At 40.0% G+C, this 27,449-nt stretch overlaps 1 protein-coding gene across 1 annotated transcript in view; it reads left to right on the top strand.

The window, feature by feature from the left end:
• The window catches only part of LOC122808165 (alpha-2-macroglobulin-P-like), a 686,630-nt gene that overhangs the window by 295,508 nt on the left and 363,673 nt on the right, over positions 1-27,449 (top strand). The window contains exon 9 of the mRNA XM_044079138.1: positions 7,680-7,761. Within this exon, the coding sequence (XP_043935073.1) occupies positions 7,680-7,761 (82 nt within the window). The remainder of the gene's footprint in view (positions 1-7,679; positions 7,762-27,449) is intronic.

Below are 27,449 nucleotides of genomic sequence, written 5' to 3'. Positions count from 1 at the left end.
GCTTTGCAAGAGATGGCTTGCACCTGTCAATCCTGGGATTCAGGTTACTGGCTAAGGCTCTTGCCACCCCTATAGTGCCTTTTTTAGTCAAGGTTCAAAGGACAAAACTACCACCGTAACGAATACAAGCAAGCAAAATCTGAAGGTAATGCTACTCATTAGAAGTCTAAACCTCAAGAGGCACTCTCTCGAGGCTCTCCTAAAAACAGAGAACATTGATATCTGTGCAGTAACTGAGACCTGGTTCAAAGTTCTAGAGAGCACCTCTGCAATACCAGGCTACAACTCATACCACACTTTTCAGTCACCAAACCAGGACCGAAACACTAAAGGTGGAGGAGTGTCCATATTCACCAAGGATATTCACACCTCCAGGCTGATTGCCCAACACAATGCATGTGGAATTCTCCAGGTGCAACTAACACTAGGTAAGACTGCAATACAAATTGTAGCTTGCTACAGATCCCCCACTATGCCCCAAGATTCGTACTACACCTTTCTAAACATACTGGAAAATATTAAGATACAGCCAAACACCCTAATACTGGGTGATTTTAACTACCCTGCCATTAACTGGGAAAACTTCTCCTGTACCAACACCTTTGCTCAGTGGTTCTTGGAATTCATAAATTCCAATGCACTAGAGCAACTAATTCATAGTCCCACCAGGGGTACCAGTATTCTAGACCTGGTCATTACCAACATGGGAGATTAATGCTCCACACCAGTGGTCACCCCTTCATAGCCAGCCTTAGGCATAGGCCAACTAGGCGGCCACCTAGGGCACTGCTTTAGTAGGGACACTTTTCCAGTATTTATTTGGTGTAGGTAGACCAGGATGGGGACCCTGGGTGGTGTGGTGGGGGGTGCTGTAATGCCCTTTTGCCTAGGGCACCAGTTGACCTAAGGCCACTCCTGCACCCCCTTGTTGGTCAGATCAGACCATAAGATAATCACCCTTGATATCTGCATCCCACCCCCCTCCCCTTTAAGGAAACCTCTGTAAAAAAAACTTCTCCAAAGCCAACTTCATGCTTTTCAAGTCAGAAGTAACAAACTTCATGACACCCATGCAGATGGGAACTGGAGGTTCAACTGCTGAGTCCTACCCTAAGGTGCTCTATGAGCACATTCACTCATGCATGGACTGAGCCATCCAAAATAAAACCAAGATGCTGTCCTCTAAAAAAGGGAAGCCAATCTTGTGGTTTCCTGCCATAACAAGCTGTACAACAGAAGGAAGAAACTGTTGCAGAAAAGAGGAAGAACTCAGGATTCAAAAAACTCCCTCAACAGCCTCAGTAGAAAGCTGAGATCCCTCATAAAATCTTCCAAAGATAGTTATAAAAACAAAACTGCCAAAGATTCCAAAGACAAACACAAGGCATTTTATAGCTATGTCAACAATCTAAATGTCAATACTCAGATCTGCTCTGAGCTACAGCAGAATGGCACTAGATATACTGATCCCAAGGATATTCCCTATATCCTGGCAGATAGATTCAGTGACAACTTCACCCCCCCTCTCACCCCCTAAAGGGCCCATCTCAATACTGAAAGAATGGCAAATTCCAGTAATCACGACCACTCAGGTAAAAACTGCACTCTCCAAAGCCAAGAATACAGCATCCATGGGACCAGACGACATCCCGGGCTGTGTAATGCATGAACTACAAAATGAACTGGCACCTCACCTGTTTGTCATGTTTAATCATAGCCTCATCTCAGGCTTCGTGCCCACAGAGTGGTGCACAGCTACAGTCATCCCACTCAACAAGGGGGGATCCACTTTGGATCACAGGAACTACCGTCCCATCAGTCTGATGAGCCTGATCTGCAAGGCCATGGAACATATTATCATGGAACTTATAAACAAAGACACTGGCAACCTTCAAACACTGGACCCCACCCAGTTTGGGTTTGTGAAGGGCTGATCTTGCCTCCTGAACCTGATCAACTTCTTCGAATCAGTCTCCAGAACCGTGGTCGAGGGAAAGGTGGTTCACAAAGCCTACTTGGACCTCGTCAAGACTTTCAACACTATCCCCCACTCTGGAATCATAGATAAACTTACTAAGCTGGGCATTAACCCCTACATCAGTTGATGGGTTGCAAACTGGCTTACTGACAGAACATACACTGTAAAAGTAGTCAAGTCCAAATCCAGCTTCAGATAAGTGACAAGTGATGTACCGCAGGGTTCTATCCTGGGACCACTCTTGTTTGGCATCTACTTCTCTGAAGTACAGGCCAACACTAAGGGACTCTGGCTTACAAAGTTCGCAGATGACTGTAAGCTGGGAGCCATTATTGAATCCCCAAATGATGTGGATATACTACAAAAGGGCCTTACCAAAACAGATGCCTGGTGCCAAAGCAATGGGCTCAAGCCAAATGCCAAAAAATGTATAGTTGTCTCCTGTAAACTACCACATAGGTGGCAGTACAATAAACACTGAAAGTGTGATAAGAGACCTAGGGACACAGGTGGACAGCAGTCCCACCTTTGATAACCACATAGCCACAACAGTTAGAAAAACCTTCTATGTGGCACACCTCATCACTAAGGGCTTTTCATCCAAAAAAAAGGAGGTCATTGTCCCTCTGTACTCATCCCTCATTAGACCCATTATAGAATACAATGCCATGTTTGGTTTGTACCTCACAAGACATCTTCAGCAACTAGAAAGGCCGCAGAAATACCTCACAAAAAGAATCACAGGCCTAAAGCAGATGCCTCATGGTGACCGTCTAAAGAAACTCCAGCTATTCTCTGTCACATATCGCCTACTCAGAGGCGATCTCTGCCTAACATACATGGCCATGTCTAACCCAGAGTACTTGGACATACTACACTTAAAGAAATCCCAATCCCTCTAAGCCACAGGGTCCAGGGATCTTAACCTTGTCATCATGATGAATAGAGCATGCTGGAGGGATAGGTTCCTGACCCAGAGACTCCCAATACTCTGGAAGAGGCTCCCCATACATGTCAGGCAGAGTGCCTCAATGGCCCTCTTCAAGAGGAACCTTGACAATTGGATGGGAGATAGGAAATTCACCCTGGGGATCACATCAGTAGCCCTGCTAGACAGGGGTCCTGGAAAGTAAATATTTGTCAGGGAATCCTTATGGCTAGGCTTGTATAGGCTCTAGAGCTAATAGCCTAATACCTACCTATGAACATATGAACCTATGACTGACTGTAATCCTTAGTGATTTACCAAAAACAATGAAAAAATCGATGGACAAGGCAACAACGTGAGGAAAAACCAGGGAGATTATGCAAAATCAGGGACAGTTTAGAACTATGCCAAAATCATTTGGATTTTACTTGATATCACCTCCAAAATTGTTACAAGGAGCAATAAGGCTGTATGAAGCAAATGTTTGAGGAAGAGGGACTGTTACAGTAGAGCTTAGCACAACATCAAGGAAAAGGATCAGTTAGAGACGTAACAGCAGTGGTATTCTCACTGCAACCCTTTTTTCTTCTTTTTTTGGTGATAGCCACAAAATGTAACGTCATCTGCCAAAAACTATTCTACAAAGGTAGCACCTCATCAACTACTCCCATGTCATGACTTACTCAGACCACTGTGAAACTTCAGCCAAACAAACTATTGAACAAGGAAGATATACACTGTCATCTGCTGAGGTATATTCAGTGATAACACATTCACAACAGGTCACATCTGGAGAAAATCAGTAAAATGCTGAAATTATAATTTTCTGATCAGATAACTGATTAATTTAAACAGCCTTGCCAGAATGGCTTTATAGTGTTGATTCAGCAGTGAAAGACATTAAGTCCAGCCTTGTCCTGTTTCAGTTCCTTTTAGCCTTACTATCTTCCATATCAGCAATAAGCCAGATTTTCCTGATTATTAATCCATTAGAACCAACAACCAGCAATCTGCTACTGGACCTGCAGTATTCTGACCATCTTTTTTCCCAATGTGATGCTCTTACTGGTGATGTTGGAATGAGTCAGAACACGCAGAAGCAACTGATCTAATGACCTTAAAGTTGTTGCACTCAACATTTCTCTAGCCATGTGTTGGGTGAAATGAATTACTTGGCAAAAATAGAGCACAATGACTATTAGTGGGCCTAGTACTTTTGCTTCTGATTTTTATATCATGTTTTGTGTCAGATTATGTTTTCTACAAAAAACACAATTTATGAGAGAAAGAAGCTACAGTGTCAGTCACTACTAGTTATCTGGGAACACAAAATGTGAAACATCAAATGTGAGATTAATTATGATTTATGGCATGAGATGTGGATAAAGGATACACTTCATTTCAAAAATAACCAGCACATATTGTTATTTTTTATGTATATAAAATTCGAAGTAGAATCGGTACTCACATGGAAACTCATATATCTCAAACAGAACAAATTCTTATCCTCACATTAAAACCTACTTAGTGGTGTGCAATAATTAGCAATAGTACTTTATGGTACATTATAACGGGGTATGCCAATAATAAATTGTGTTCCCTTTGGTGAAATGACAATAAAATTATAACCATAAAATGAAAATTCACCTTCAGCAGCAGACTGGAAGTTCTTCTTTAAATAATCACAGGGGCGTTGTCTTCATCAGTGATCTTCACACTGTTGCCTGTGATCCCAGCATAGTAAAAATATGCTGATGACCCCACCTGATCTATCCTGCAATAACTTTCCCTAAACTCTAAGTCTTCTGTCAGCAATCCTTCTCTTCTGTTGAAAATTGGTTAAATGGTGCAGGACTACTCCTAACCCCCCCAAAATAAAATTATTATATTTTACATCAAAAGAACTATCAGCACAGGACCCCACATTTACTATTACCTCTGACAGTATTACAGTTATTGAGCTTGTAAATCAGACAAAACTACTAGGTATCATTGATGACCAGATGACATTTGATCACCATATATCCCAGGTAATTTAAAAAATCACCAGAAATTGGGGTCACTCTGTAGAATAAAAGCTTTCCTTAATACTACTGCCGAGGAATATATAGCCTAAATGTTCCTTCTACCATCCCTACTCTGTGCTGCTCCAGTCTTCACAAACCTTCAAACTACAATGCTAAATAAGTCACAGTAATACTACTATAAAACTGCCAAATTTGCAACTAACCATCACTATGGAGAGCATCACTGTCTAGCCCTTAAGAACTGAATTGGCTGGAAGTACCACACCTGTTATCACTAACTCAGCTTGCTGTAGTGAACAACTTAATTTATAGACCTGAAAACTACTCACCTCTGAACAATGGGATACAGCTCTACACCCTAACTAGAGCATTAAAGTCCCAAGACAAAATTTTACCTACTTTAACCAAATCATAGCATACTGCAGGTATCTCTTTATATGCTTGTACAACTGCTAAGTTATGGAATGCTATACCTATATCCATTAGATCTATACCTAGTACCTGCTTGTTTGAATCACTCAGGATCCGGATAACAAATAAATATTCCTGCTTCTGCGTAACCCCCAGCTAATCTCACTCCAAGTTTTTTTCTCCACATACCGGCACGTTTTTCTACTTATCTTGCTCTATTCTAGTGTGTCAGTCACATTTATCTATATTCTTCTATTTCTGTAATGCCACACTACTATTACTGTAGTCCAAGTGCCCCTCAACTTCACTGGACTCTAATAACCCTGTATCACAAGCTAAACAGACTACTCTCTTCCCACTTGCCTTCCTGCTCATCATGTCTTCCTTCAGAAACTCTCATAACATGTTCTTCTTTTCTTCCTTCTCATCTAGCTATGTTATGACAGCCTCAACATAATAAAAACACATTTGTTTGTAATGCAAAACTTTTGTACACAACTTATCTCTTAACCCCCATGACAGCAGTTTATAGTTATCTTTCACCATTTAATGTATTGTGTATAAGTGTGTTAAAACTGTGATATAATTCATATGTAATGTTTTGTTTGTAACATTTTTGTAATACTTATGAAAATTTCTGGAACTTTTCTCCCGGGCCTCCAGTGAAAAAGGGTTGTTGACCAAGTCTGAATTTCTTGGCAAACAAAGCCAAAAAAAATAATTAGTAATAGTATTGATACATATCTTTGGCAAAAACTCTCACCACAAAATACTTAACTTCTATACCATCTGCTTTGTGAAACAGTTGAGTAAAATATGCAAGGCTGTCCCAGCACAGTTTAAAAAATAAGATTATTAAACCTTTAGAATCCCAAATAATAAAATCAAAGGTCTATCTAATGCAAACAAAACCTATAGAAAATTGACCAAAAAATGAGAAGCTATACGAAGTTGATGTGAATATTTGCCATAGATAAGTGTTAAAATGTGAAAAAGTTGTTGGGGATGTTGTAAAAGAGATAAGCAGATATGGCAATAAAATTTTGTTGTGTCTTTCGGCTTTTCCGGGTTAGGGGTCGCCACAGCGGAACTCCGGTCTGCTAATGATTGGCAGTAGATTTTTACGTGCCGAGTTGCCGGCCCTGACGCACAATCTTCAATGAAGGTACGCCCATTCATGCATGTCTCCACACAGAAGACGCTCTAGCTAAGAATCGAACAGGACAATGTCTTACTGTGAGGCAACAACACCACTGCAGCACCACCATATATGGCAATAAAATAATGTTAGTAATATAACAATCTAGTACAGTGATGTCCAACAGGTGGCCATAGGACCACAATCTGACCCACCAAAGCATTTTATTTGGACTTGAGAATGTTCTACAGCAAACTGTTTTGAAGCAACATATACATACTGGACATGGTAATGTGGCCCCCAAACCTCACCAAATATGGTATGTGGCCTCTGAACTGTATGGTAAGTGGTACATGGCCAAAAAAGTTGGACAGTCCTAATCTGGTACTTTCTAAACTCTATTAGTTAAAAGTATAAAGGAGATTTAGAATGTATTCAATTAATGCTTGTTTTTGTATGAAGTAAAAGATACATTGCTATATGGAAAACCCCAAAACATTACATGATTTCTGTAAAGCGTGTTCAAAATCCGGAGACATGAGATACACTTTTTTACATCTTTGCAGTGCTGAAAACTGGCTACCATGTGGTAAAGGTAACACAAGTTATGCATATACGGAACTCTAGAAATGATCCAGGCAGCTTTAAAAACTTTTATGTGGAAAATTAATCATAACGTAATCACTAAAATATCCTCCTTTATTTTATAGGTTCATAGATTAGTACTAAGCTAACTGCCCTTGTGAGCCATTTTATGCCTAGCCAATTATCCCTTGTGAGAGTCAAACCCTGCACCTTGTGTTTATAAAGCAAACACCTTAACCATTAGGCCACCCTTAGATATATTAATATATAATCAGCAGTACAGATATGGTTTCATCGAAGATAAATTGTCTGGATATTATTTTCTTATGCTATATATTTGGCATGATAAAAGTAAGGGCAGTTTGGAAATACTAAAAAATTATAAGAAATCAAAAGCTATTGTCCAATTCATAATATAGAAACTCTGCTTCAAGTACAGTTGCACTGTGTTCATAGAATAAAATGACTGTAATTTTTCTTAACTTACAAGATACTTGCAATTTGTGTTGTCTTGTCATTTTTCATACCTAAAAGTAACAAGATTTTAATTGATGGTTAGGAGTTACATGATGGAACATGACCTTTTAAACTGCCACCTTTCTTCCCACCCAGGGTACCAAAGAGAACTAATGTTTAAGCACCCAGATGGTTCCTACAGTGCATTTGGCAATAGCGACTCCGTAGGCAGCACCTGGTAAGTTCAAGTGAAAATGACATTCATTGTAAATACTCAACAAAAATGAGAGATACTACTCTATGTCTTTTGAAACTGTCTTCTTAATACAGGGCACATCAAGGCTGTATAACCTTGAAATTATACAAGGTTACTAAGTCCCATTGTTAGTACTGTTTTACTATTAATCTGTAGTCTGATCATATCTAGGAATGTTTACTGATTTTTTTGAAGAAGCTTCTACCCTTCTGTGATCTCCTGAAAAGTGTAACAATACAGCTATTAGAAAGTATACTTGTTGAGAGAGCTTTTGATATTCATGGTCAGAAAACTATGGTTCCTATAAGAAAGTAATATACTAGGACATTTTTCAATGTGTGCATTGTTTTAGTAGGGTGAAGTGAATCATTAATGCACAACGATCCTAAAGGGATTTTTAAGCATCTCAGTAAACAATATAATGTAACTAGTCCCTTCTGGTAATTTATAATTTAATATAGATTGAAAATGTCACCTGTAAACATGCAAAATATTTTTTGTGTGTTTTTAATATCATTAACAATATTTTGACTTCAGTACATCAACTCAGTAAATCAAGGACATATGCAACTTGTAAGAAGAAAACCAAATAAACACACAGTGTGTATTAATACGGAACATATACAAACCTTTAATAGTAGTAACCATGTACACAAAGCAAGCATTCTATGCTTATCAGACAGTTCTAACAGTATACATTTCCAGTGCTCTAAGGTTATCCATCTCTGTGCCTGTCAAATAATTCCCATTAGTATGCACTTCAAAAGCTTCTAAGGTTATCCAGCTCTTGACTATACAAAGACAAATCACCACATGTCAGTAGAATGAGAAATAAGCCTTTATTACTAGCTTCCTCTTTCCACTTAATGTAATGTCCATGCAACCTAACAGAATTCAAAAATTATTTTGAAGCTCTGAAGACCTATATTTATGTGTTTGCTTGTTTGCTTTGAAAATATGTCCCATGCTTTCCACCTGAAAAAAGCACAGTATTAATTCATTTGAACAGCCATATGGTTATAATGAATCCTTAAATATTCATGACCAAAAAGACTGAAAAGATTTTGCGTACAATTATCTTCCATATTCTGATGGCTTTGCCTAATGTTTGACCATGTTTCTCATGATTGCAGTGCGTAATGGATCCTTTGACCATGGATGAAGGAAAAGGCATAGTGTCATTCTTAGTAGAAATACTTGCATCTAGTAACTCTATGAGATCATTAGCTGAGTGGTATAAAATCATGAAGATATATTGAGTGTTTTTTGCTGTATGATACTTGCCCAAGTCCTATTTGTGAGCCATGCAACTATCCATCTTAACAAGAGTACATCAATACCTAGTTCTAATTTATTGATCGGTGTTTTGTGTATGACAGTGTCAAATACTGAAGTTAAATTTATATAAATTACATCACAGCACAATTTTTCATTCATAGCTGTTATTATATTGTTATAAAACATCATGTTACAGGTGGTAACAGATCTATTTTCTCCATATGCATGCTGATATATGGTTCCAAGTCTAAATTTTTTTCAGAACTGACTATAAGTTATCCGTTATGGCTATCCCCATGATTTTACATAAATGAAAGTAGACTTTAGGGTCTGTATGAATCTGGGTTTGTCCTACTCCCCTTTCCATTAAAGACAGGTTCAATAGGTGCATGTCTCCAATCCCAAGGAATCTCTCTGTATTTATAATACCTAGTAAATAATACATATAATGGTACTTCTTGTTGAAGTGTTTTCAAGTTATTACTAATTTCATCTCGCCTTTGCTTTGTTTGGATCCAGTTTGCATAGTTCTTTTTTCCATGTAATCCATATAATCTAATTTGATTTCAGTATTTGAGGTTACCTAGATGTCATTCAGACAACTTATCACCCCTTTGTGGAATCAAACTGTTTTGCATAAGATTTTATATGTATATCTATAATTATTGTTAAACCTTTTGTGTTGCTTTGGTTAAACAAATGGAGTGATCAAAACAAAAGTAAAAATGTTAGACTGGATGTATTCACAATGCTATACACCAGCTGTCTCATTGTATTTTTCTCACTTTCCTGTTAGTTACTGAAGTTGATTTATAACTGATTTACACATCATTCTGTGATTAAATTAAGGATGTGAAACTCTATTAACTTCTCTGTATCGGGCCAAACTGAAGTTAAGTGGTGTGAATGAGGAAACTGGAGTCATTACTGTCTGATATTGTTTAATTATTAAATTCATGGAAGAACATTAGCCTTCCTCATTCATCTTCTAGATAAATGGCCTTAACCAGCTGATTTGCCTATGTATAGGTATACCGTACATTTAGATTCCTAGAATCCAGCCTTTGGTAATTAGTATTGTGCTCAATCATCTTGAGGTTATGGCAGTCTGTCAGTGATAGTCAATGAAACAGCTAAAATTGTTCCCTTCCACAAAGGTGGCCTAGCTACAGACCCAGGGAATTACAGACCCATAAGCCTGACCAACCTCATCTGTAAAGCCATGGAATGTATCATTATGGACCTCATAAATAAAGACATACGTGACCTCCAAACCCTAGATCCTACCAAATTCGGCTTTGTGAAGGGCAGATCCTGCCTGATAAATCTGGTGAATTTCTTTGAAAATGCCACCAAGTCCATTGATGAGGGAAAATCTATGCACACAGCATACCTCGACTTGGCAAAGGCTTTTGACACAATCCCACATTCAGGCATTACCAATAAACTTAGCAAATTGAATGTAAACCCCTTTCTTGTAAGATGGGTTGCCAACTGGCTCACAAATGGGAAACACACTATCAAAGTGGGTTACTCCACATCAACCAGCAGACCTGTTACCAGTGGGGTGCCACCGTGGTCAGTGCTGGGCCTCAGACTGCTTGGTATATACTTCTCAGAAGTTCACGTCAAAAGTAAGGGGTTGTGGCTGACCAAGCTTGCAGATGACTAAAAACTAGGTGCAATCATTGAATCCCTAAATGATGTCAGTATACTCCAGCAGGGTCTCATACAGACCAACAACTGGTGTATTAGCCACAGTCTCAAACTGAATGCAAAGAAGTGCATCATCATTCCCTTCAGCACAAACAATGTCCCCTCACACTATCAAATCAACAGGAATACCCTAAGTACCCATGAAGTGGTAAGGGACCTGGAATCACAAGTTGACTGAGACCTTAACTTTGACCACCATGTGTCTACTGTAGTAAGGAAAGCTTTCTACATAGCACACTTGATTAGTAAAGTAATCACCTCGAGAGCAAAAGAAGTTATAACCCCCCCATACTCATCACTTATCTGGCCCATAATTGAGTATAATTCTCCATTTGGCATGTACCGTACTAAGCTCCTGCAGCAATTAGAGAGAACTCAGAGACCTGAGAGGTTTTTATCAAAGAAGATCAAGGGGCTCTAGCGTGTGCCTTACACAGACTGACTAAAATCACTGTCAATATACTCCATATTGTTTAAACTTCTTAGGGGAGACTTATGTCTGGTCTACAGAGCAATCCAAGACTAAAACCAAATGAACTTGCTGCACATTGTAAATCAAACAGGACTAGGCCACCCATTCCAGGGAAATTATGGCCTGCAAGTTAAATAGCACATGCTTGAGGGACAGATTTATGTCCCAGCAACTGCTGCGTCTTTGGAACAGGCTACCAATTCATGTGAAACAGAGCACCTCTATGATACTGTTCAAGAGAAACCTGAATGAGTGGATGGTGCACCATAAATTCTTACCTGGGATGGAGCCCACATCCCTCCTGGACATGGGCAGCCATCACTAAATGCAGTCCTAGGTATTGACTAGTATTTCAATGGTATTACATTGGGATGAAACGGCTAGGCTTAAAATGACCTTCGGGTGGATACCCTAGTAACCTATGATCCTATAAGCATGTAATGCAGTTTTCTTGTGAGATAACCATTCTATACATAATTACTGACAGCAAAGATGGACTCTGTATTTGATCAAAATACAGTGCTGGCTGTTTTATGTTCCACTTATCCCTTTTGTACTAATGGAAAATAAGTCTTGATGTATACTTTAAGAGGTACTTTAAGACTCAGATCAGAATCATATGGGTGTAATTCAGGTGATCAAATTATGCAGTCATCTCACAAAAAAAAAATCACAGCTGAATGAAAAGTAAGTTGATCAAGTGTGCTGCCTTATTTTCTGTGCTAGATCATGAACAGTGAGATTTTCTGTGCTAGATCATGAACAGTGGGATTTTCTGTGCTAGATCATGAACAGTGAGATTTTCTGTGCTAGATCATGAACAGTGGGATTTTCTGTGCTAGATCATGAACAGTGGGAATCAGGACGTTTGTCCTTCCCCACTGTAGATCAGTCACAGATATGGTATATATAATTAGCATGGGATGTGGGGGTGCATGAGGACTTTCCCCACCCTAACCCTCTCCCACAAAAAATACTGTATTTTTTTTATGTTACAGTAAAATAAACAGTAATACCCTGTGAACTAAAGACAAAGAGGAGCAAAATGCTGCTAAAATTGAAATTGTGTCTGAATGTGAAATGTTACATAATGAGCAGAAATAAACATAAATGAGAATCATGAATAAAAAACAAAAAGCATTCATGCACCTTTAGTGCATCAAGTTAGAAAGCACTGGGAGCAGAGGAAAAATAAAATGTATGACTCAGTTTGAAATGTTAAAAGGGAATGAAGAAGATACTGGGAAGGAAAGGACTTTATAAATGAATGTCTGATTCCATAGGCAATGTGGTCAGGAAAAGAATGAAAACAAAATAAGGACAATATGAAAAATAAATAACAGTGTCCTTAAAATATTGTTAGTAAGTGGAACCCCCCCCCAAAAAAATGAGGAAAGAAGATTGACAATATCAGAATGGCCATTAACTTGCAGACAAAACATAATTTGATTGCAGGGTATTGAATTTATGAGAAGAAGAAGGGACATTTTGAATATGATGGGCTGAAAAAATGCTATGGACTTTTGATCAAGAAAGATGTTCTACACTAGGCATATTGTTTCCATGAAAGAAGGGAATACATTAGATATTGTCAAACTGAAAGCAGGAAGGACAATGATAATATCAGTGTGGTATGAAGGAGAATATAAAAGCCTGAGTGTCATTTATGTTCCTTTAATGTGGAAAGACTTAACTATTTATTTAATGATAAGGGACCATGTTTTCTTTCTGCAGTAAAAAAAAAAAAAAACTAGGGTGGGGAATTTTAGCTATCATACAGAGCATGGGTAGAAAACAAAAATGAAGATTTAGATATTAAGTGAATAAAACAATTAGGCAGATGGGAAATGATGAGTGAAGGTGCCAAGCAGTATGCATATAAGAGATAAAAAACATAAACAGTATATATTTTGTTGTAAGAATACGAAATAATTAGCTTGTTGTATAAAACAGTGGCGTTAAAATTATAGGATTCACAGATCACTAAGCAATTTAAAGTGTATTTGTTGAAAGCTCCATGAAATAATGGAAAAAAGGGGAAACACTTAAGATAAATGCAGAATTATTTAAGGAAGTTGAAATTCTAGAAATAATGAATATAGCATGACAACTTCATATGGGTATGTAACCATTCTGTAATTCCCGAACTAGATTACTTTCAGAATAACACAAGAAGATACTTTATAATTTATATGATCAATAAAAGAGGAATGCAGAAAAGGAACGTATAGCATTAATAGCAAGCTAAAAGAGTCAGAGAAAAATAAACTGTGTTATTCATAAGGAAAAGGAGCAGGGTATATAAACATTTGGAAAAAATGGAGAATTGATTGAGTGCTCAACAATTTCTGACAAAGCTAAAAATAACAATAAGTATTATCCCTTTAAGTAAAGGTAAGGTGAAAAGAGAACATCAGGTAGTAGGATTAAGAGAAAAGAAACGAGTAATAAAATCGTGGAACTAAATACACTGTCTACAATGTTCTGAAAATATTTGCTTGGAAAACTAAAGAATTTGCAAAGTGTGTGGGGTACCAACAAATGTAGGAAGAACAAGTTCAACAGTTAAAAAGAGAGACAAAAGTTAAAAGGTGTTTAAGTATGATAGTACTCTGGGTAAGGATGGATTGGATCATAACTGGTGAAAAAAGGTTATGACTGAAAAGGTACCAAAGTCTAGTAAAACATTAATGAATGCTTATTAAGTGATACAAATAACAATGAAATAAGTTTAATCTATATTTAATGTATTAAAAAGAGATCTATAACACTTATAAAACTGGGGGACTGATATTATTAATAAATACATATTATAAAATATTAATGAACATTTTCCAAATAAACTTTGAAGAAGAGACAGGAGATTCATTATTAATTTTTATTTATTTTGATTTTGTTTACTAGGTTTGTTCACTTGGTTTCAGTCAAAAAGACTCTTTTCAGTGGAGGCCAAGGGAAGCTCTAACAAATTACAAACATTTTTCAACAGACATTCATTAATATACGTCAACAGACATTAAATATACATTAGCAATTATATATGCATGTATTTGTTGCATTCATTTCATATAAAAGCAGATGCAACTATTACAGTATGAACAATACTTATGCATTATGGCATGTGGCTTGCACTGTGGTGGCAGGACAGGTAGCTGTCATCCTTCTAAGTTGGGAACTGCTGATTGAGAGCCCAGTGTCTGTTATTCTTAAAGTGCATTAGTTCTGGTTTAAGCACTTGGGCTTCAGGCCAGTTATTTTACATTAAGAAGGTTTGTGGTCTGCACTCTTGTGGGAGAAGAGGCTGGACTCTGCCCTTCTGAGCTGGGAATTTCTGGTTAAAGGTTTATAGTGCCTGAATATTTGAACTGTATCTTACTGAAATTGGTACACCTTGTTTGCTGTAGCATAGACTAGATCCAGGCCTGCTGAATCTAGCTTTGTTTATATGCTTGTTGTTTGTTTGCTTGTTATTTCCCTGGAACGCTAATTCCACCTAATACGCGGCTTCTCAGCGCTTCTGTGGATCACTAGTGATATCTGCATCGCTTACTGTACTTATTTCCTTGTTTCACTTGAAAGAAAGTTACTGTTTGTCGTTTTTGCTTTTAAGTTACCTGTAACACATTGCACTTAAGTTACCTGGCACTTGCTCACTAAAGCAATTATATAAGTCAGCACTAAAAATTAAAAGCACTACACCCTCACTCCCCACTGGCCCTGGTTTTCAGTTATTAAGGAATTCCCAATATTATTCTAGCATGTCCAAAGGTCAGTTGTCAATCTCCTCTCCGGTCCAGCTGGTGAATCTGGGAATCTTGAGGCAATGTTACAACTGCCTCATGTACACAGACAACCCTCTCCTCCTCCCAACAAATTCCAACACATGTGAGAGATGCAACCATATAGCCAAACTGGAGGCTACGCTCTCTCAACTCAGTACTGGCATAACCAGTCAGGAGGAGAAGGAAACCACACTCACTACAATTCCAGTCTCACATAGACCTACCACGACAGCAAACCAAACACATAATCACACAAAAACATACTCGGAGGCTCTAAATAAAGATCTGCCGAAGCAGCAGAGACCTCCAAAGCAGACACCCAAGCAGCCGCTACCCCAAAACAAAACACGTGCAACACATATCTCACAAAGCCAGTGTGCCAAACAGTCACAGCCCTTAAGACTAAACAACACACCTGATACACTTGTAATAGGTGACTCTATCGTCAGGCACACTGACGTCCCGCTCACCAAGCTGAACAAGGAGAGGGTCACAGTGAGCAGCCTGTCGGGCACTAGGATCCGCCACATAACACAAGCACTCAGGTCACTCCAAGGCAAGTACAAATATGACTCAGTCATTGTCCATGCTGGTGTGAATGACCTGAGACGTACCTCCCTGGACTACATGAAAAGAGACATAAAGGAGCTCTCTGAGCATGTAGCCCAGGCCGGTATGACCCTGACCTTGAGTAGCATCTTACCCTCACCAAGAATGATGCCACAATATGAAGACAAGATGATCAATTTCAACAATTGGCTTAAGTACTGGTGTCATTCAAAGGGGATCCAATGCCTGTCAGCTTGGGATGATATGCTCGACAAGCCACGATGCTTCGCTAGGGACAGCTTGCACCTGTCACCCCTGCGCTTTCCAATATTGGCAAAGGCTCTTCCTGCCCCATAGTGCCTTTTTTAGGCAAGGCTCAAAAGACAAACCCACCTCCATAGGTATCACAAGGGATAAGAAACTAAGAGTAATGCTACTCAACGCCAGAAGTCTAAACCTCAAGATGCACTTTTCGAAACTCTCCTTAGCATGGAGAACATCGATATCTGTGCAGTAACAGAAACCTGGTTCAGGGCTCCCAGGAGCACCCCAGCACTACCAGGTTATACCTCATACCATGCTTTTCGGCCCCAAAACTTGGACCGAACCACAAAAGATGGGGGAGTATCGATATTCATCAAAGATACCCACACCTCCAGGTTGGTGGCAAAGCACGAAGCATCAGAGACTATCCATGTGCAACTAACAGTGGGTAAAACTGCCTTCCAGTTTATAGCCTGCTACAGACCACCCTCCCAAACCCAGGAACCCCACTCGGCCTTCCTGAGAACACTGGAAAATATGAAGGTCTCTCCAAACACCATTATATTGGGCGACTTCAACTACCCAAACATAGACTGGCAGCATTACTCTAGCTCCAACACCCTAGCCCAAAGGTTCCTAGAATTTATAAACTCAAATGCTATGGAACAACTTGTTACCACTCCCACAAGAGGGGAAAACATACTGGACCTGATCATCACCAACATGGGGACTCTATGCTCCAGACCAGAAGTGTATCCCTCACTGGTAAGATCAGACCATAAACTAATCTCACTGGATATTCACATCCCGACCCCACCCCTGCCCAGAAAACCACAGTGAAAAACTTCTCTAAAGCAAATTTCACACTCCTCAAAACTGAGGTGGAATCCTTCAAAGCCCCGGCCTGTGGAAAATAGCGCCCAGACCGCAGAATCCTTTATAAATGCATTCTATGAACACCTTCAGGAATGCATGGATCATGCGATCCCAAATAAAACCAAGACCCAATCCTCCAAAGGCAGGCGTCCTGTCTGGTGGACCCCAGCCATAAACAAACTATACAATAGAAGGAGGAAGCTACTAAATGATAGAGCAAAATCCCAAAAGGGAAGGCATCACTGATCAGTATTAGCAAAAACTACGGGCACACATAAAATTGTCTAAGGCCAGCTTCGAGAGAAAAATTGCACAGGACACTAAGGATAATCACAAGGCTTTCTTTAGTTATGTTAGGAACCTGGGTGGTAATTCCCAGATATGCTCAGAATTAGTCCAAAATGACAAAAATACACCGAACCCACAGACATTGCCAACATCCTAGCTGACAGGTTCAGCGCAAACTTCCCTCCCCACCAAAAGGGAAAATATCTATCCCAGCAGAGTGCTGCCCCTGACATCTCAGATGCTCAGGTAAGAGCCGCCTCTCCAAAGCAAAAACACAGCATCAATGGGACCAGATGGTGTCCCGGCTGCGTCCTACATAAACTCCAAGAAGAGCTAAACCCAAACATAAAACTACTGTTCAATCTCAGCCTTACTACAGGATATGTGCCCAAAGAGTGGCGTACAGCAACAGTGGTCCCTCTCCATAAAGGTGGTGCCTCAACGGATCCTGGAAACTATCGCCCCATAAGCCTGACTAGCTTGGTCTGCAAAGCTATGGAAAGGATCATCATGGACCTCATAAATAAAGATATTGGGGACCTACAAACACTGGATCCTACCCAGTTCGGCTTTGTTAAGGGCAGATCCTGCCTCTTAAACCTGGTTGATTTCTTTGAAACAGTCACCAAGGCCATTGACGAGGGAAGGTGGTCCACACAGCCTACCTGGACCTCGCAAAAGCCTTCGATACAATACCCCACTCGGGCATTATAGATAAGCCCACCAGCTTAAATATAAACCCCTATGTCACTAGATGGATTGCAAACTGGCTCAAGGACAGAACCCACATGGTTAGAATTGCTGGAGCCATGTCAGACTCCAAACCAGTTACAAGTGGTGTCCCACAAGGCTCAGTCCTGGGACCTCTCTTGTTCGGTATATATTTCTCCGAGGTACAGGCCAACACGGAAGGACTGTGGCTGACCAAGTTCGCAGATGACTGCAAACTGGGTGCCATAATCGACTCTCGAGCCGACACAAGCATCCTCCAAAAGGGCCTCATAGAAACAGACAACTGGTGCCAGAGCCATGGCCTCAAGCTAAATGCCAAAAAGTGTATAGTCATCCCCTTTGGCAAAAACAAAGTGCCCACAAATTACCACATATGTGGTAATCCATTAAGTACAGAAGAAGTAATTAGGGACCTGGGGACCCAAGTTGATAGCAATCTCTCATTTGACAACCACATGGCCAAAGTGGTTAGAAAAACATTTTATATAGCCCACCTAATCATGAAGGGATTCACATCTAGATCAGGGAGGTCATTGTGCCTCTTTACTCATCCCTCATCAGGCCCATAATTGAGTACAATGCCCCTTTTGGGATGTACCTTACCAGACACCTGCAGCAACTGGAAAGACCCCAAAAGTACCTCACCAAGAGGATCAAAGGGCTCAAACAGATGCCATATGCTGCCCGGTTAAAGAAACTCCAGCTCTACTCAGTGGCATACCGCCTGTTCAGAGGCGATCTGTGCCTGACGATAAAGCCATGTCCAACCCGGAATTAATGGACATGCTGCACCTCAGAAAATCCAAATCCCATCGAGCTACGCTCGAGAGACTTGAACCTCAGCACTGAAATAAATAGGACATGCTGGAGGGACAGATTCATAACCCAGAGGCTCCCTTCACTCTGGAATAAAATCCCAGTCCAGGTTAGGCAGAGTCCCTCATTGACTCTCTTCAAGAGGAATCTTGATGAGTGGATGGGAGATCGTAGGTTTACCCCGGGTATCACTTCTGTGTCACTGTTAGACAGAGGCACAGTATACTAACCTCGAAAAAGGGCATAGCAAAATAAATTTAAAATGGGTGGCGAAAGCCAAACACATTCTGGCTAGGCTTATAAATGCCCTAGGGCAGATAGCCTAGTATGAACCTATGAACCTATGAACCTATTAGTAGATATTGAATACTAAGCATTAGAACAGCTGTATTAGTGGGATTGTCAGATAAGTAATAGATTGTGTGATTTGTGCTTTGAAATTCAAAGAAATGGAGGTGAGGGATGGAATTAGGTAGGGCAGAAAATGTTAATATTGTAGTTAAGAGGTGGGATGTAAAGCAAGTTCAAAGACAATTATATATTAGGCTTTCATAAGGTTTATATTAGAGGTATAGATGTGGGGTGAGCAGTGTTACAAAATAAAATATATAGCTGGGAGATACTAGTAAAACTATTCTGGCATTTGCAAAGAATGGCTGTGTGATATAAAATTCTGAATGACGAGAAATGGTTTAATGATATGGCAAGTTGAAGAAGTGGTGTGTATGGCTTTAGTAAGGGAAATTATTTAAGACAACTATTATTGTTTAGAGAGGTAATTAAAATTATAATGCAAAAGAAGAAAGGATGGACAACAGTGATATGATTTAAAGCATTTAGTAATGTGAATCGCCATCAAGTAATACATATTTAAAAAAAAAACTTTGGTCCATGTATAATAAAATGAATTGGTAGCATTTATAGTTTTATAGTTTAGTTTGATAATACTATTGATAAATGGCTTTAAGGGAAATAGAATTAAAATACAGTATGGTATTAAACAAGGCTATAGGAGTCCATTTCTAGCTGGATTAGTGATAAATGCAATAGTGAGAAAGTTAGGGGAAATGACAAGTCATGTGAAATATGCAAAACTATTGCATTTAGTATATTTGAGCAACAGTGAAGACAATAAAATAGTAAAACAGGTAAAAACATTTTTGTGTGTATTATACCAATTATAACGAGAAATGGCAAAGATAGGCCTAAGGTTAAACACTGATAAAAGTAAAGTTATAGGGAAAACATAAAATGCAAAAAAATATATATTTCTCTGAAAAAGAAATTCAACTTTATGGTATTTTGTATTGTGAAAGGTAACATATGGAATACATAATTGGAGGAAACAAGTAAGGAAATGAAAACTGCAACTATCATACAGAAAAGCTTTGAAATTGCATTAAGGCAAAATATAATAATAGTAAACCAAATAACATTATTTTCATATACATTAGATGTATTATAAGGGCATAAAGGTAAACACAGATAAAAGTAAAGGGATATTGAAAACATAACACAGGAAAATTATATTTATCTTAGAAAGAACTAGAAGTTTAAGGTTTTTATTACTGTGACATACAAAATAGGCAATAAATAATTGCAGGAAGAAAATGGAGTCTGTAAGAAACATACAGTATTGAAATAACATATAGAGAAAAGGTGTATTTAATTAATATGACACTTTTAGGCTTAGAAAGAAATTTATGTACTAGGTGCACATGAAGTTCTGGTATCTTTTGAAACAGGTTTGATTTTGATGTATTTCTTCTTCATTTTTGGGGGGGATTTAAGGTTATGTCCTATTGATAATATATAATCAAATAAAATAAAACATTTAAACATATTGGGATTAATTAATCCATTTGTACATTTTACAGCTTACATGCATTCTGTATAATAAAGAATATGAGCAAAGAACAGAATTAATTGGCTAGTTTATTGACAAAGAAGTGCTAAACTTCAAGAAAAAGTTTAATTGAAAGGAAACAGAAAAAAACACTAAGGGATTTCTATTAAGTAGAACTTATAAGAGATTTAAATTTTGGCAGAAAGTGGATACGAGTATAAAAGAAGCAATAGTGTAATTTGGCATTACAGAAATCATTTATTGCATGAGGATGAAGTGGATCTGATAAAGAAAGGAGGAAAATTATAAAAGAAGGAATGAAAAAGAAACACAGATCAATGAATATTTTTGGAAATTGGTATATGCAAAAATTACTGGTAAATTAGTTGTAATATTTAAAATAATGGAAGAAAACTTGTGTAATATTTGCAGATAATTGGAATCAACCTTACATGTATTTATAGGTAATAAAAGAATGTGAGAATTTTGGAAAAAATAGAATGAGTTTTTCAGTATGTGTTTATGAAATGTAAAGAAATAATAAATATCTTACAAAGTATTAGAGGTATAAATCAATCAGATGTAAACAAACTACTTTTGCTACTAAAATGTTGCATCTGGGGATATTGTTACAAAGATGCAGGTAAGTATTATGCAGTAGAAAAAATATAAGCAAAGGAATATAAAAGATAAATATGTGGTTAGGAAAGAAAAATAATTTAAAATGTAAATCTGAAATGTATTTATTTATTTTCCATTTGTTTACCAGGTTAGTCCGACTGGACACAAGGTGACCATTTTCAATGGTGGCCTGGCAAAAAAAGTTCCAGATACATAGTAAAAAATTATAAAAATAATAAAAAGTTATATAAACATAGAGCATAGAACATATAAAAAGAGTAAAATCAAAGTTTTACAAATGATGCAGCATACAGTGGTTAGAATTTTGAGAAGCAGTTAAACAAGATATTATACAACAAATATACAATTGCTTGAACATAAATTCAAAAAGGAGTTTTCATAGCCAAACAGGGTCATAAACTAGAAGTCATAACTGTAAAGGTGGCCTAAACACCTGGTTCACAGTACAGCTGTGATCTAGGGATGTTGAAAGACAGAAACAGGTGAAATTAGTCTGGTTCTGTACAGGAACGTATCCGAGTTTTGTATAGGAGATCTTTTAGTAGGAATTTGAAAGTATGTTTACTATTTAGACATCTAATGTCAGGGGGTAGAGTGTTCCAGGCCTTAGCAACTGCAAAGGAATAAAGGGATTGCCTGAGCTATGTAAGCCTTGGTAACAGTCAGTAAGGCTGTATTGGAAGATTTTAGTTGATGTGCAGTATTACGGAAGGTGAGCAGACCAGAGAGGGCAGGTATTTTATTTGGTTGGTATAGCAGTTGATGAGTCAGGGGGAAGTCGATTGTATTTTAGTAGGTTAGGTAGTTCTAACTATCCTCGTTGTCTTAGGGAGAAGCAGTGGTGAGAATGAAACTTAGCACTGGTTGCAAATCTTGAGATTTTATTGTAGCAGGTAGATAGTTTCAGAAGGTCAGAGTTGTCTAGGTTAGTTAGAACTGGGGGAGCATACAGTAAGGTGAAGAGTAGATGGGTATGAGAGATAGTGATTCAGGATTCCTGTGTGAGGAAGCTCTTGCAGTGGTAGAGTGAACCTAGTTTTTCATGAACTTTGGCAATTTGTTAGTGCTATATGTTTGTCAAATTTTAGGTTTTGGTCAATAGTTACACCTAGTAGCTTGGCTTGAGTTACTGGTGTGATAAGGGTAGATTTGGAGGATGTTATTGAGAAAGGTGAAGCGGGGTGAAAGTTTTGGATGAGTGGAAGACCATGGATTGGGTCTTAGATGGGGTTAGTATGAGTTGGGAGGAATTTAGCCATTTTTCTACAGTGGTGAAGGCTTCATGGGTTCTGTTGTGGAGTAATTGTAGACAGGGGGCTGAGCAAATAAGGATGGTGTCATCAGCATACTGTATTGTATTAGTTTGCTGGGTAGCCGAGGGGAGGTTATTGGTAAAGATAGAAAATAGTAAGGGACCAAGAACTGATCCTTGCGGAACAACTTATCCCACTGGGAGGAGAGGGGAGAGAGAGTTTTCCCATTTAACAGCTTGTTGCCGGAGGGACAGATAATTTTTAAACCACAGTAGAGAGGAGTTATCCAGAATGAGCTCAGAGAGAGTCGATAGTAATTTGCAGTGGGATAACATGTCAAATGCCTTTGACAGTTCTAGGAAGACAACAGATACTAAGTTACCAAGATTTCTTTGTTGGTTGACGTGGTCAGTAAAGGATATAAGGGCAGAGGTGGTACTATGGTTTGGTCGAAATCCATGTTGGGAATTTGCTAGCAGGTTATATTGAAGAAGATGATTCAGTATTTGGGTGTGTAGAGTCATCAAAGTCAGGACTTTTGAAGTTTTAAATAATACAGTTATTATTACTGTTATTATCATCAGCAGCAGAAACATAAGCATTGTGAAGGCTGCCAGCACAGCTAGCTAGAATTTTATAAATAATTCATCATTTATGAATATTAATACAATTCATAGGCTTGTCTTACAAATGTAAGAGAACTATATGTTATGTGAGCATTAAATTGCTGGTGCAGAAGTGTGTGTTAAACTGTATGTTATGTGCTGAGCTTCAAGAATGTAACCACAGTGTAGCTTACTAAAAAAGAACAGAGTTAACTTGCAGATTGTAAGAAAATAAGTGAATTGTTTATGATGGTGTTTATCTCAGCTAGGAGACAGAATGTCTACAACTAGAAATTCTTCTGTTGTCTGGAAACAGACATAATTACAGGTTTCAAAGGTAAAAGTGTTTAACGACTTCCAGTTCCAGGCAAACTTTTGAAAAATAAGTATTTTTAACACAGAGATGACAAAGAATGATGTAATCTGAGATATCAAAGCAGAACAGTGCGGTGGTGCAGCGGTAGCATTGTCGCCTCACAGCAAGAGGTTCTCCAGTTTAATTCTTGGCTGGGGTGCCTTCTGTGTGGAGTCTGTATGTCCTCCCTGCATTCATGTGGGTTTCCTCCAGGTGCTCCGGTTTCCTCCTACGTTACAAAGACATGCATTTGGAGCATTTCTCCCTGGGCCACACTGAAAATTGGCTTTGTTCCAAGTCGGACTTTCCTGGTTAACAAATGTTAAATAAATAAATGTATTTATTATTAAATGTATTTAAACCTTTTAATTGTGGCAGGTTTGTTTAGAGATATTTAAGCTCTTAGAGTACTTGCATGTATTTGGTGACACTGTGTAGGCCACTCTTAAAAAACCTTAGTCCTAGTCACACTTACCATTTGGATAATAGTAACATTACACCGTAGAATAGGTCACCCTTTCTAAGGGCCTCATAGTAGCTGATACAGAGCTGGTTGGTGGCAGTGATAACTACATTTTAGTCTGGGCAGAAGGGAGCATAGCTAGTAAATCTGTGCCAGCTTTCCCAGGAGTGTGTGTGTATTTGTATATAAATCAAATCTCAAAGTGTGTGTGTCAGCTATTTGGACAGGGACACGAAGCACTCGTTGGACAGAGAGGGTGCTGGAGGTTTTGGCATGACTGCTCGGCTGGAGATCTTAACCCTGTAGCTGTGCCAGTGGGGAGTCTTATTGAGGATCTGGAGAGAGAGAGAAAATCCAGCCCCAGACTGATGGTGACCTCTGTGTGCTCTTAAGGGAAATTGTACTTTACTGTGTGTGTACTTGTCATCCTCCCAATGTGCACATCCTTCACTGGTGCTAGTGGTGAGGATTGAGGCTCCTTGATTACTAGCCCAGTGCAGGGTGTCGTATTCTTTTACCTTAGAAAGAAGACGCGGGACAACGGTGTGCAGTTGGTACCAACTCCAAACTTTATTGACCGGCCAACATACCTTACAATACACAACAACTTCCTGTCTCACGCCTTTGCGTCATGCACTTTCCCCCGCCCCCAAAGAGCACTAGCTAAGGCAAGACAACACAGTCCATTGAATACACCACATCTCCTTTTCCATAAGGCCCCTTTTCACTTAACACAAAACCCAGATCTATTCAATTTCTTCCACTTCACTACGAACTTGGTACATTGACACCAAATGCTCACTTAGCCACATTCAGATTACTATAAACCCCAAATGACATTGTTATTTATACCCTGATCTTCACAGATCCAAACGGTCCGGCTTGTTAATAACTCTTCCTGATCTGGTCCTCACAACATCACTGTGTGCCCGGGGTTCCGTTGGAAGGCCATTGCAAAATGGCAAGGCCTCATCGGTCTTACTTAGCACACTTTCCGGACACCCAGGGTTTGATTCACAGTCAGGCTCAGATAAGGGAATCAAATGCACACGGTTTTGCCAAGACAGTCCCTTGGGGCACATCTACCTTAAATGACCTCGGCGAGTAATGTTTTTGATCTACAGTACCTGGGGTCTTCATATCTGTCACCCACACCTGGTCACCGGGCAACACATCCCCAGCGGCCTTGCCCGATGGCGTCTGTTGTAGTTTTCGCCATTATACACCCTCTTCTCCCCTCTTTCCCCATGAGCCTTCTCCAGTCCGGCAGCACAGGGTCCAACTGCGAAGGATGAATCGGAAGAGAGCTCCGCAACCGTCGTCCCATAAGAAGTTCCGCAGGGCTATAACCATTCTGCAGTGGCGTTGTCCTGTACGCCAAGAGAGCCATGTACGGATCAGCACTTTTTTTTAGCAGGTTCTTCACCGTCTGCACCGCACGTTCTGCCTCCCGTTACTCTGCGGGAACCTGGGGCTGCTTGTGACATGCTCGAAGCCATAAGCGGTTGCAAAGGCCGCAAAAGACTGCCCTGAAAACTGAGGTCCATTATCAGACACAAGTACCTCTGGGATACCATGGCGAGCGAAGAAAGATTTTAGGTGGGTGATGACCTCGTCGGATTTGCTATGTTTCAACAATGCGATCTCAAGAAACCTGGATAAGTAGTCCACAGCAAGAAGGTAAGTATGACCTTTTAGTTCAAATAAATCCGCGCCCACTCTTTGCCATGGTCGGTCAGGACATTCTGTTGGGATGAGGGGCTCAGGAGGATTCCTTCTCTCTGAGATGCACGTCCTGCATCTTAAAACCATGTCATTTATCTGCTGGCTAAGTCCAGGCCACCAGACGGTCTGACAGGCTCTGGCTTTGCACTTCACAATGCCTTGATGTCCCTCATGCAATTTCAACAACACCTCATTACGCATGACAGAGGTCATAACAAGGCGCGAATCTTTTAAAAGCAACCCATCTTTCACTGTTAGTGTGGACCGATCTGGCCAGTAGCTCTTCAGTAAGGGTTCCTGGTTCGCATACAGCGCCACCCCTGGCTGCACAAGTCCATGACCAGCACACACACTGTCCGCTTTCAGCTGCTCCCGTAGTGTTTGGAGGAAGGATGGCTTCACCTGCATGTTTTCCACAATACTGTTCACGTAGATATCCGTGTCCTCCATTAACTCCGTTTCCTCCGGGTTAGCTTGGTTTTAAGTGGAGAACGTGACAGGGCATCTGCCACCCACAGTGATTTCCCTGGAGCGTACTGCACCGTGTATGAGAACTGCATCAATCTCATCCTAAAGCGTTGGATTCTGGGCGTAGAAGATCCAGCCTGACCTCCCAGCAATGAAACCAGGGGTTTGTGATCAGTCTCTAGACAGAACGATTTGCCTAATAGGTAATCTCGAAAGCGTTCACATGCCCAGGTAGACGCTAGAGCCTCTTTCTCAACCTGTGCATATCGTTGCTCTGTGGGTGAGAGTGACCTTGATGCGTATGCCACGGGTCTCCAGCCGTCCTCCCATTGTTGCTGCAACACACTCCCTAACCCAAAGGAAGAAGCGTCCGCGGAAACCTTCGTATCCCTCTCCGGGTCATACACAGCCAAAACTGGAGGTGAGGTGATTGCCTCTTTTAAGTCCTTGAATGCCTTTTCCTGGTCCCCACCCCAGTACCAGCTGTTCTTTTTTGATAATAAGTCTCTCAAAGCTCTGTCCCTTTCAGCCAAATGAGGGATGAACTTACCCACCTGATTCACCATGCCCAGGAAACTCCTAAGTTCTCCTACTGTAGCAGGTGCCGCCATCTCCGTGATGGACGCGGTCCTCCTTGGGTCCGGGCTTATACCAGCATTCGTAATGACATGGCCCAAGAAAGTCACTGTGCCCCTCGACAGGTCACATTTCCCTACATTCAACGTAATACCTGCTTCTTCCAGTCTCTTTAATACCGCGTGAAGCCGGGCATCGTGCTCCTCCTGGCAACGCCCCAGACCAACACATCGTCCATGTGACAAATCACACCCTCTAATCCTTCAATGACCTCTGCCATCATGCGTTGAAAGTGTTCGGGTGCAGAATTAATGCCAAAGGGAAGGCGATTGAAACAGAAGCGCCCAAAAGGGGTTATGAATGTGGTAAGCGCGGCCGACTCCTCTGACAAAGGAATTTGCCAAAATCCCATATTGGCATCCAGTTTGCTAAACACCTTCGCCCCAGCAAGCATCCCAAGACTCTGCTCAACCGAGGGCAGCACGAACCTTTCCCTGCATAATGATTCATTTAGCTTAGTGTAGTCTACACATAGTCTCAGCCTGTTACTGTCTTTCTTTGGGACTACCACCATGCCTGCACACCAATCAGTAGGTTCTTCCATTCTGGTAACGACACCCAGCGCCTCCATCCTCATTAACTCCTCTTTCACTTTTCCCATCAATGGCAGTGGTATCCTCCTGGGGGTCTTCAGAGAGTATGGCACCGCCTTTGGCTGAAGCTTTATGTGGTATTTCCGCTGCACTACCCCCAACCCAGAGCATAAGTCCGGGTATGAGGTCTTCAAAGACTCCATGGTGATAGTGTCAACACGTTTCAGGAGGCCCAGTCCCAAAATAGCAGGAAGGCCTAAAAGCGGCATGCGGAGTCCGTTTACAACATACACTTTCTCACATGTCTGTCTTTGTCCATAGCCAAGCTGAAGCTCCAAGGATCCTGTAACCTCCAGTGGCATCCCTCCAGG

This window comes from Protopterus annectens, chromosome 8.part0, assembly GCF_019279795.1.
Source record: "Protopterus annectens isolate FY-2018-M chromosome 8.part0, PAN1.0, whole genome shotgun sequence".
In the NCBI taxonomy this organism is placed as follows: Eukaryota; Metazoa; Chordata; order Ceratodontiformes; family Protopteridae; genus Protopterus; species Protopterus annectens.
Note: the sequence above shows the minus strand (reverse complement) of the source record. Positions and strands in the feature narration are given on the sequence as shown.